The 12,167-nt window shown below is 40.6% G+C and overlaps 1 protein-coding gene across 3 annotated transcripts in view; it reads left to right on the top strand.

Annotated features, from left to right (window-relative positions):
• The window catches only part of SEMA4D (semaphorin 4D), a 160,823-nt gene extending 151,650 nt beyond the window's left edge, over nucleotides 1-9,173 (top strand). For 2 of the 3 annotated variants that reach the window (XM_069762242.1, XM_069762250.1), the window contains 3 exons: nucleotides 4,426-4,629; nucleotides 7,744-7,838; nucleotides 8,530-9,002. In XM_069762242.1, the coding sequence (XP_069618343.1) occupies nucleotides 4,426-4,629; nucleotides 7,744-7,838; nucleotides 8,530-8,559 (329 nt within the window). In that variant the 3' untranslated portion in view covers nucleotides 8,560-9,002. Of the gene's footprint in view, nucleotides 1-4,425; nucleotides 4,630-7,743; nucleotides 7,839-8,529 lie in introns of all 3 variants that reach the window. The other variant, XM_069762237.1, reaches the window with a different exon arrangement.
• The last annotated feature ends 2,994 nt before the right edge of the window (nucleotides 9,174-12,167 follow it).

Here is a 12,167-nt window from a genome sequence, read left to right as displayed (position 1 = left end):
GTGATGGGGAGAGAGATACACATGGAACAGCAGGGGTGAGACAATTGGAGCGTGATGGGGAGAGAGATACACATGGAATAGCAGGGGTGAGACAATTGGAGCGTGATGAGGAGAGAGACATGTAGTATGTTGAGAGACATGGAGTGTGATGGAGAGAGATACACATGGAATAGCAGGCGTGAGACACTTAGGCCTCTTTCACACTTCCGTCTATCTGCATACGTCGCAATCCGTCGATTTTTGAAATGCATTTTCCCATAGACTTGTATTGCCGACGGACGCGATGTATGGCCACACGTCGCGTCCGTCATGCACTGGTTGCGTCGGGTTTTGGAGGCCCGTTGTCACCGAAAAACTTTCAAGGGAACGTTTTTCTGTACGTCGCATCCAGTGTTTCAGACTGCTTATGCCCAGCAGGAAATATCGCTCTCATGATCTTTCCTGCTCGGCAATGCAGACGGAAGTGTGAAAGCAAACACTTCCGTCGGTACGTCGCACCAACCCTTCGTGAAGGCCCCGTACCGACGGAAGTGTGAAAGAAGCATTAGGCTATGTGCACACGTTGCGGATTTTGATGCTTTTCCGCAGCGTTTTTGGATGCGTGGAATTGCATGAAATCCGCAGTGTAGTGCACCACCAATGTTAGTCAATGGGAGATTGAGAATTGTTGTGCATATGCTGCAGAAAAATACGCGCGGATTTGCAGGGTTTTATGTTCCACAGCATGTCCATTCTTTTTGCAGATCTGCAGCGTTTCTGCACCCATTGACTACCATTGAGTTAGGCAAATCCGCAGCAAAACTGCAGGTGTAAAAATCTATGGTTTTGCTGTGGAGTTGCGTGCGATAAATGCTGCAGATAGGGAGGAGGAAGAGTGTGGGCGGAGACTGTGAACTGTGAATATGTGCGTGTCTGTGTGTATCTGCGTGTATGTGTGTGTGTGGGAACAGGGAGTATACTGCTGGTTTATTTTTTTTATCTTTTTTTACAGGAGATCGAGGGCATTGCATGGATTAGCAGAACAACAAATATGGTAAACTGTGGTGTTTTATTTCATTAAAATACTTTATTCTGGCTGTGTGTTTATTTAACCCGTTAAGAACTATAGGATTAGTAATGGATAGGTGTCTTATTGATGCCTCTCCATTACTAAGCCGGCTTGATGTCACCTTATAATATAACATAAGTGCCCTACAGAGTAAACACGAAGGACCGTGACATCAGAAAGAACCTATAGTCCTCCAATCAAATTTTATATAAAAAGTAAATAATTTTATTGAAACACATGATTAAAAACAAATTAAAAGAAAGGGAGATGCAAACAGAACAAAAATGGAAAACAAGCCAACACTGAGCCAATAAGTAAATTATGTCCAAAATTATGTATGGAAAATACAGCAGCTTGCAATGAGAAACTACAAATACACTTAAATAAGACTGGACTTTGCTGGGTTTGGTTTTAGGAAACTCCTTAAAGAGTATACACACAAGGTATAAAAAAAATTCAATTGGAGAATCCAAAAAAACAAAAAAAGATTTCTCTGCACACCATAGCTCAAGGTAATAGAAATAATATCAAGTGCATAATAACACAAACAGTTATACATATATACAAGCAAGACTGTGTGAATAATTACCCAGGGTCCAGGCAGCTCCAGTGTACCCCTTTATCCCTTTTGTGTATACACTTTAAGGAGTTTTTTCTTGTTACCCTTGTCGAAATTAAAAAAAAATGGATCTGAAGAAAATCTTTGTGAAAAAAAGTTAAATGCTCATTTTTTTCCACATTCCAAAAATTCCTGTGAAGCACCTGAAAGGTTAATAAACTTCTTGAATGTGATTTTGAGCACCTTGGGGGTGCAGTTTTTAGAATGGTGTCACTTTTGTGTATTTTCGGTCATAGAGACCCTTCAAAATGACTTCAAATGTTATAAGGTCCCTGCAAAAAAAAAAAAAAATGGTGTTGTACAAATGAGAAATCGTTGGTCAACTTTTAACTCTTCCTAAAAAAAAAATTTGGTTCCAATATTGTGCTGATGTAAAATAAACATGTGGGAAATGTTACTCATTTAAGGGAATCTGTCACCTACTTTTTCATATATAAACTGCGGCCACCGCCATTAGGGGCTTATCTACAGCATTCTGTAATGCTGGGGATAAGCCCCCGATGTATCCTGAAACATAAGAAAAACAAGTTCGATTTTACTCACCCAGGGGCGGTCCGGTGCGGTCCGGGTCTGATGGGTTTCACAGTCCGGGTCCGGCGTCTCCCATCATCATGCGATGACGTCCTCTTCCTTGCTTGCTGTCGCGGCTCCTGCACAGGCGTACTTTATCTGCCTTGTTGAGGGCAGAGCAAAGTACTGCAGTGCGCAGGCGCTGGGCTTCTCGGACCTTTCCCTGCGCACTGCAGTACTTTGCCCTGCCCTCAACAAGGCAGAGAATTATGCCTGCGCAGGAGCCGCAAAAGTAGCAAGGAAGAGGACGTCATCGCATGAAGATGGGAAGTCCTGGAGCCAGACCTGTGACGCCGACCAGAACGCCCCCCAGGTGAGTATAATCTAACTTGTTTTCTTTCAGGATACATCGGGGGCTTATCTACAGCATTACTGAATGCTGTAGATAAACCCCTAAAGGTACCGTCACACTCAGCGACGCTGCAGCGATATAGACAACAAGCCGATCGCTGCAGCGTCGCTGTTTAGGTCGCTGTAGAGACGTCAAACACCGGCAACTCCAGAACGATGCAGGAGCGATCCAGTGACGTAACGGTGACTCACTTATCGTTCTCGCTGGTTGTTAGCTCCATGTAAAACATTGCTGGCATAGTTGCTTTTGATGTCAAACATGACGATACACGCTGACCTGACGACGAAATAAAGTTCTGGACTTCTAGCTCCGACCAGCAATGGCACAGCGGGATCCAGATCGCTGCTGCGTGTCAAACACAACGAGATCGCTATCCAGGACGCTGCAACGTCACAGATCGTTGTCGTTCTCGTTGCAAAGTTGCTGAGTGTGACAGTACCTTAAAGGCGGTGGCCGAAGTTTATTTACGAAAAAGTAGGTGACAAGATTCTCTTTAAGTATTTTGTGTGACATGTCTGTGATTTAAGGGCATGAAAATTCAAAGTTGGAAAATTGCGAAATTTTCAAAATGTTTGCCAAATTTCAATTTTTTTCACAAATAAACAGAAATCATATCAAAGAAATGTTACCTCTGTCATGAAATACAATGTCACAAAAAAAGCTATCTCAGAATCACCGGGAAGCGTTCCAAAGTTATTACCTCATAAAGGGACAGTGGTCAGAATTGTAAAAATTGGCCTGGTCATTAACGTGCAAACCACCCTCGGGGGTAAAGGGGTAAATTAAATTTAGATAAGTTGATACCATCCTATAACTAGAGTTAATGCATTTAGTGTAAAAGGTACATTAGTAAGTTTACAAAATGCAAATTGGCTTTGTTTATACTTTATATGCCTTGTAAGCTTGGTTGTACTGGAGTGTCTGGGGCCCACAGGAGGAATTGACCCTAGAGGCCCACCTTACAGCTATTTTAGCCATTATCCCAGTTATAGTGGAGCATCGACTGTAAAACATGGGAGGCTCTGCACATCTACTGTACGCACACCACAACTGGAATGTACAAGTAAGTCAGTTTGCGTTAAGAGGCTTCTTTTGTTTAAACAAGTTATCACCGATCCATGGACTCCACAGGATACAAGTGCTTCTCACAAAATTAGAATATCATCAAAATGTTAATTTATTTGAGTTCTTCAATACAAAAAGTGAAACTCGTATATTATATAGAGTCATTACAAACAGAGTGATCTATTTCAAGTGTTTATGTCCGGTAATGTTGATGATTATGGCTTACAGCCAATGAAAACCCAATAGTCATTGTCTCAATAAATTAAAATAATTAACAAAAAACACCTGTAAAGGCTTCCCAAGAGTTTAAAAGGTCACTTAGTCTGTTTCGGTAGGCTCCACAATCATGGGGAAGACTGCTGACTTGACAGATGTCCAGAAGGCAGTCACTGACACACTCCATAAGAAGGGTAAGCCACAAAATGTCTCTGGTGTCTGGTATGACGGCGGCCTCATTAACTTTTGCGGTCGTGTTGCAAAACATTTAAACTGAATGTGCGTCCTTGGATGCACGCACATTCAGTTGAAACCAGTAGGTCCCCTCTGCTTCTTGCTCAAGAGTCTGCCAAGAACCTGGGGCCCTCTGGAGAACGCTCAGGTGTCCCGGTGGGCCAGTCCGACCCTGCTTGTAAGAACATCATGAAGAAGCAGATAAAGTACTATGTTGGTGTAATAAATGCTGAACTATTTGGATAAAAAAGTTGCCGTCATAGCATCTAAAAGATTGTGAGCAGTTCTATAACCTCAATCTGAACTTTGTTTGTTCTTTAGGTCCAAAAGATGTACATTTTGTTTGGGAAAAAGATGGAGTAAAAATGGAGAGTTGTGCTAAGGAAGCTATACTCCCACTTGCTGAAGGAAATGTGCACATTCTTACTTGGGTGAGAGATATTGCCTCTAAGGATGCAGAGTATCATTGTACAATTGAATCAGTAGTTGGGCGGAAATCTTCCAAAGTGTTCATCAGAGCTACAGGTAAAAATCTTATGGCAGGTTCTTTGTTGTCTGCATCATTTAAAATGTAGCGTAAGGGGGAAAATGAGCTTTCTAAAAATAAGTGACTCAGTGCTGAGTAGAGATTAGTGAATCGATCCGCAAGACCGTGGTCCAGTGGCCACGTCTGTGGTTTGTGTCTGCCAGATTGGAGCCCTGCCTATTCTAATTAGTAAGCCCTGCACAAAGTCATGTGTTCGTGATGTCTACAAATCCGAAGATTCCAGCAGCTACAAGGCGTACTGCAGACCAGTGTACTGCAAATCTCTGCAAATGCATTGATCTGTAGGTGCTGATTTTCAGCGGTTAGCATACCTAGACTCAGGTTCTAGACTGAGGAAGATATATCGGAAACCACTGGCCTTTTCAATGAATGATTGAGCAGTGTCGGCTGCAAATTGCAACTTTGTTTTGCTAAGTAACACCAGTAATTGACCAATTTAAGCTGTTTTTTTACATTGCTACATGGTTTAAAAATACCATTATACATTATAAGGTGGCTCTGTTGTCATAGTGGACCTCTAATAACCAAGACTGTATTGCATGCACTTTGTTGCTAAAATATATGAGAAGTTTAAAGGGTTTTGCCAAAGTTTGAGAACGGTGCTTTGCAGAGTCCCTTGTGATTGTGATTGAAGCAGATGTCAAGCATGCGCACCTCTGCCTGCTCTTTTTCATTCTCAATGGGAAGGCCAGTGATATTCATTCCTATTAAGAATGAATGGTGTGAAGCTGTGCAAGCTTGACCTCTGCTCCATTCACCCTGTGCTCCTCAAAGCCCCGATCTCAAGGTCCGTGGGTGGCTGAGCAGACGTTTTTCTAGTCATCCATAAATGGGAAATGTTTAAGAACATCCTAAATAGGCAGTGTAAGCGGTTTATACCTTGTGGGAATAAAAGGACTAGAAATAGGAAAAACCCAATGTGGCTAAACAAAGAAGTAAGACAGGCAATTAACAGTAAAAAGAAAGCATTTGCACTACTAAAGCAGGATGGCACCATTGAAGCTCTAAAAAACTATAGGGAGAAAAATACTTTATCTAAAAAACTAATTAAAGCTGCCAAAAAGGAAACAGAGAAGCACATTGCTAAGGAGAGTAAAACTAATCCCAAACTGTTCTTCAACTATATCAATAGTAAAAGAATAAAAACTGAAAATGTAGGCCCCTTAAAAAATAGTGAGGAAAGAATGGTTGTAGATGACGAGGAAAAAGCTAACATATTAAACACCTTCTTCTCCACGGTATTCACGGTGGAAAATGAAATGCTAGGTGAAATCCCAAGAAACAATGAAAACCCTATATTAAGGGTCACCAATCTAACCCAAGAAGAGGTGCGAAACCGGCTAAATAAGATTAAAATAGATAAATCTCCGGGTCCGGATGGCATACACCCACGAGTACTAAGAGAACTAAGTAATGTAATAGATAAACCATTATTTCTTATTTTTAGTGACTCTATAGCAACAGGGTCTGTTCCGCAGGACTGGCGCATAGCAAATGTGGTGCCAATATTCAAAAAGGGCTCTAAAAGTGAACCTGGAAATTATAGGCCAGTAAGTCTAACCTCTATTGTTGGTAAAATATTTGAAGGGTTTCTGAGGGATGTTATTCTGGATTATCTCAATGAGAATAACTGTGTAACTCCATATCAGCATGGGTTTATGAGAAATCGCTCCTGTCAAACCAATCTAATCAGTTTTTATGAAGAGGTAAGCTATAGACTGGACCACGGTGAGTCATTGGACGTGGTATATCTCGATTTTTCCAAAGCGTTTGATACCGTGCCGCACAAGAGGTTGGTACACAAAATGAGAATGCTTGGTCTGGGGGAAAATGTGTGTAAATGGGTTAGTAACTGGCTTAGTGATAGAAAGCAGAGGGTGGTTATAAATGGTATAGTCTCTAACTGGGTCGCTGTGACCAGTGGGGTACCGCAGGGGTCAGTATTGGGACCTGTTCTCTTCAACATATTCATTAATGATCTGGTAGAAGGTTTACACAGTAAAATATCGATATTTGCAGATGATACAAAACTATGTAAAGCAGTTAATACAAGAGAAGATAGTATTCTGCTACAGATGGATCTGGATAAGTTGGAAACTTGGGCTGAAAGGTGGCAGATGAGGTTTAACAATGATAAATGTAAGGTTATACACATGGGAAGAGGGAATCAATATCACCATTACACACTGAACGGGAAACCACTGGGTAAATCTGACAGGGAGAAGGACTTGGGGATCCTAGTTAATGATAAACTTACCTGGAGCAGCCAGTGCCAGGCAGCAGCTGCCAAGGCAAACAGGATCATGGGGTGCATTAAAAGAGGTCTGGATACACATGATGAGAGCATTATACTGCCTCTGTACAAATCCCTAGTTAGACCGCACATGGAGTACTGTGTCCAGTTTTGGGCACCGGTGCTCAGGAAGGATATAATGGAACTAGAGAGAGTACAAAGGAGGGCAACAAAATTAATAAAGGGGATGGGAGAACTACAATACCCAGATAGATTAGCGAAATTAGGATTATTTAGTCTAGAAAAAAGACGACTGAGGGGCGATCTAATAACCATGTATAAGTATATAAGGGGACAATACAAATATCTCGCTGAGGATCTGTTTATACCAAGGAAGGTGACGGGCACAAGGGGGCATTCTTTGCGTCTGGAGGAGAGAAGGTTTTTCCACCAACATAGAAGAGGATTCTTTACTGTTAGGGCAGTGAGAATCTGGAATTGCTTGCCTGAGGAGGTGGTGATGGCGAACTCAGTCGAGGGGTTCAAGAGAGGCCTGGATGTCTTCCTGGAGCAGAACAATATTGTATCATACAATTATTAGGTTCTGAAGAAGGACGTAGATCTGGGGATTTATTATGATGGAATATAGGCTGAACTGGATGGACAAATGTCTTTTTTCGGCCTTACTAACTATGTTACTATGTTACTATGTTACTATCTGGAAGTTATTGGATAGGGGATACCTTCCAAACTTGGAACAACCTCTTTTAAAGGTTCATGTCCTAAACTACAAATGCCTAATGTTGAATCTGCCATACTGGTGCATTATATTTATTAACCTATTTTCCAATTTCTTTAGGTTCACTAAACCACGGGTGGTCAAATGAACTAGCAAGATGGAAGAGTGCTGTTAATGAGCACAACAACATAATGGAGGGTTGGAAAAAATCCTGGGTATAGTTAATTGCATGCCTCTATTTGTGTAGCAACTATGACTGCTTGGGCCTTCTATCAAGTAAATGACCAAGTGTTGTGTGTGTGTGTTGTTTTTTTTTTTGTGATATAATTTACTCATCATTGTTTCTGTATAAGGAAGGGTTTGTTACTCTGCAGAGGACTTGTGTTTTTCAGTGGCTTTATATCTGGGTACACGTAATTTACTGATTTGCTTTCTTTGTCCCTCATAGTGTCTTGGGGACATGCAGATTGAATCTTTTGCTTGTATAAGCCTTTTGGAATACATTAAAGCACACTTTTCAATACTGTATAACTTTTGTACACTTCAAATTTAGACTTTACAGTTTTAAAAATGTGCAAACCTTATGTATTTGTCGTACTTTGAGTCATGTCGCATTTCAGCAAGGATAAGCCCTCTTATAGGATTGATTGATTTTTTTTTTTCATACTCAACTCATTTTTCTTGACAACACTTTGGGTGTTGTACTTCAGTTCTCCAGTTTTATTTTGTTTTTGTTTTTTTTATTTATTTTAGTAAAAGTGTAGAGAACAATTCCACCAACATTTATGAAGTTGTTCAGCTCTGCAGAATGTGCTGTGGTTAAGCTTCATGTGACTGGTGACATAACACTTGACCTGAATAAAGCTGGACCCAGGAATTTGCTGAAACTGTTTTCCATTATTTTAGGAGAGCTGCAACAAGAAAGAAGTCAATTAAACAAAATGGGGAAAATGCAACAAGACAAATTCCTGGAATAAGCAGCCAGGCCTTCATGAACAGAGTTATGGATGTATTATGGATACGCGAAGAAGACTATACACATTGTGTCACTGTATTTTGGAAAGCAATTTTCTGTTTTATTCAGTTAATTTTACTATAGTCATGAGTATAGTTTGGGTGTTTTGAGGATACTGCCATTGTTTGAAACAATAAAGAAAAAAATTCCATCCTACATTCTTAGGGTAAGTGGTTGTAGATTGTTGAGCATTGTGAGAATATGCAGGTGTGTGATTAACATTCAGACTTTGCACTTCATTTTATTGTTGCGTAACTAACATAAACCTGTATAGGTAATTCAGTGCTAGTTACTGACTTAATTTGCAAAGTGGAAAAAATATTTTGACCATTCCCATGGAATTAAAGTGATTTTATAACTGACTAATTCCTGTATCTTTTTTTTTTGTACATTATTTCTAGGACATTTTTTTCTGCCAAAGACACATCTTGTTTGTCCTTGCAGGGTGGCAATGATACAGTCAAGTATATTCAGAGGGTAAAATAAGTATTGGACATGTCACCAATTTTCTAAATAAATATATTTCTAAAGGTGCTATTTACATGAAATTCTTACCAGATGTTGGTATCAACTCATCCAATCCACAGACAAAGAAATCAAACTATAGATGTAGATAGCAGTGACAGCAGCAATTAAGGGCTCATTAAGCTGAAATTTTCAGCTTTAGGGAAGAGCCAGACAGCGGTATAACTCTTAGGCTATGTGCACACGTTCAGGATTTCTTGCAGAAAATTCCTGAGAAAAACCGGACATTTTCTGCAAGAAATCCGCAAGAAAACCGCATGCGTTTTTGCTGCGGTTTTGACACGTTTTTGCCACGGTTTTGACGCGTTTTTGCTGCGTTTTTTTTCCGGACACTTCCCAATGCATTTTGTAGTGGGAAATCCGCAAAAAAACGCAAAATTAATGAACATGCTACAGTTACCGCGATGTGTTTTTTTCGCGGAAAAAAACCGCATCATGTGCACAAAACATGCAGAATTCATTCTAAATGATGGAATGCTTATTGTATGCGTTTTTTTTGTGGTTTTATAGCGTTTTTATCGGGAAAAAACGCGAAAAAAACGCAACGTGTGCACACAGCCTTACAAGGATTGCAATGCAATGCTCATACTAGGTTTTGGCTCTCTCAACCTGAGCAGATAAATACTGTACATGCTGTCACTCTAGTCGAGTAAGCAGATGGCCAGTCTGACCACTGCTTGCAATCCTCATGTGAGTTATACAGCCGTTTTGCTTAAAATGCGAATATCATTGTTGCTGATAATCCATTCTGAGATAGCAAGAGTTATGCCGGGGTCACACTTGCGAGTGTGATGCGAGAAACTCGGATCAATACCCGACACTGCCGCCGGCTCTCTGGACTGGAGCGTTTAGCTGCATGTATTTCTATGCAGCCGCATTTGGTCTGAGTGCCGGCGGCAGTGCCGGGTATTGATGCGAGAGACTTGTGTGAGTTTCTCCCAACACACTCGCAAATGTGACCCCGGCCTTAAAATGAGCTGTAGGTGTGTGGCAGCTCGCTCTGCCAACTCTCACTTTAAGGCTGGTGTCACACATAATGTATAACAAATTGGTCCGTTTTTCACGGCCGAGATTCGCAGAAATGTTCCCGAACAGTGATCTGTATGTCATCAGTGTGCAATACGAGGATGTGATTTTTTTTTTTCTCATCAAAGTATCCTTGTGACATCCGTATGGCGAGATTTTCACGCTGGCTTGCAAATTGGACATATAATGGAGCCATGGCCTCAAATATTCTTGAAAACATATATACAGTATATATATATATATATATATATATATATATATATATATATATATATATATATATATATATATATATATATATATAGTACAGACCAAAAGGTTGGACACACCTTCTTCTCATTTAAAGATTTTTTTGTATTTTCAGGACTATGAAAATTGTAAATTCACACTGAAGGCATCAAAACTATGAATTAACACATGTGGAATTATATACTTAACAAAAAAGTGTGAAACAACTGAAAATATGTCTTATATTCTAGGTTCTTCAAAGTAGCCACCTTTTGCTTTGATGATTGCTTTACACACTCTTGGCATTCTCTTGATGAGCTTCAAGAGGTAGTCACCGGAAATGGTCTTCCAACAATCTTGAAGGAGTTCCCAGAGATGCTTAGCACTTGTTGGCCTTTTTGCCTTCACTGTGCAGTCCAGCTCACCCCAAACCATCTCGATTAGGTTCAGGTCTGGTGACTGGAGGCCAGGTCATCTGGCGTAGCACCCCATCACTCTTTCTTGGACAAATAGCCCTTACACAGCCTGGAGGTGTGTTTGGGGTCATTATCCTGTTGAAAAATAAATGATGGTCCAACTAAACGCAAATCGGATGGAATAGCATGCCGCTGCAAGATGCTGTGGTAGCCATGCTGGTTCAGTATGCCTTCAATTTTGAATAAATCACCAACAGTGTCACCAGCAAAGCACCCCCACACCATCACACCTCCTCCTCCATGCTTCACGGTGGGAACCAGGCATGTAGTGTCTATCTGTTCACCTTTTCTGCGTCGCACAAAGACATGGTGGTTGGAACCAAAGATCCCAAATTTGGACTCACCAGACCAAAGTACAGATTTCCACTGGTCTAATGTCCATTCCTTGTGTTCTTTAGCCCAAACAAGTCCCTTCTGCTTGTTGCCTGTCCTTAGCAGTGGTTTCCTAGCAGCTATTTTACCATGAAGGCCTGCTGCACAAAGTCTCCTCTTAACAGTTGTTGTAGAGATGTCTGCTGCTAGAACTCTGTGTGGCATTGACCAGGTCTCTAATCTGATCTGCTGTTAACCTGTGATTTCTGAGGCTGGTGACTACCTCTTGAAGCTCATCAAGAGAATGCCAAGAGTGTGCACAGCAGTCATCAAAGCAAAAGGTGGCTACTTTGAAGAACCTAGAATATGACATAATTTCAGTTGTTTCACACTTTTTTGTTAAGTACGGTATATAATTCCACATTTGTGAATTCATAGTTTTGATGCCTTCAGTGTGAATGTACAGTTTTCAGTCATGGAAATACAGAAAAATCTTTAAATGAGAAGGTGTGTCTAAATTTTGGTCTGTACTGTGTATATATATATATATATATATATATATATATATATATATATATATATATATATATATATATATACTGTATCAGTGAGACGGCTTTTGCTAAATCATTACAGAATCCGACAGTATATGAGACATGGTTTACATACAGTAAACCATTGCATATCTGTTAGATTTTTATATGTCTAATAATGTTAGTAGTGTGTGTCTGTAAGATTTTGGAGTTGTAGGTGTTAAATTAAAGGATAAATTCACGGAAAAAAATGGCGTGGGCTCCCGCGCAATTTTCTCCGCCAGAGAGGGAAAGCCAGTGACTGAGGGCAGATATTAATAGCCTAGAGAGGGACCATGGTTATTGCCTTCCCCCCCCCCAGTGGCTTTAAAAAATCTGCCCCCAGCCACCCCAGAAAAGGCGCATCTGTAAGATGCGCCTATTCCGGGA

This window comes from Ranitomeya imitator, chromosome 1, assembly GCF_032444005.1.
Source record: "Ranitomeya imitator isolate aRanImi1 chromosome 1, aRanImi1.pri, whole genome shotgun sequence".
NCBI classification, from domain to species: domain Eukaryota; kingdom Metazoa; phylum Chordata; class Amphibia; order Anura; family Dendrobatidae; genus Ranitomeya; species Ranitomeya imitator.
This window is presented reverse-complemented; position numbering and strand designations above follow the sequence as displayed.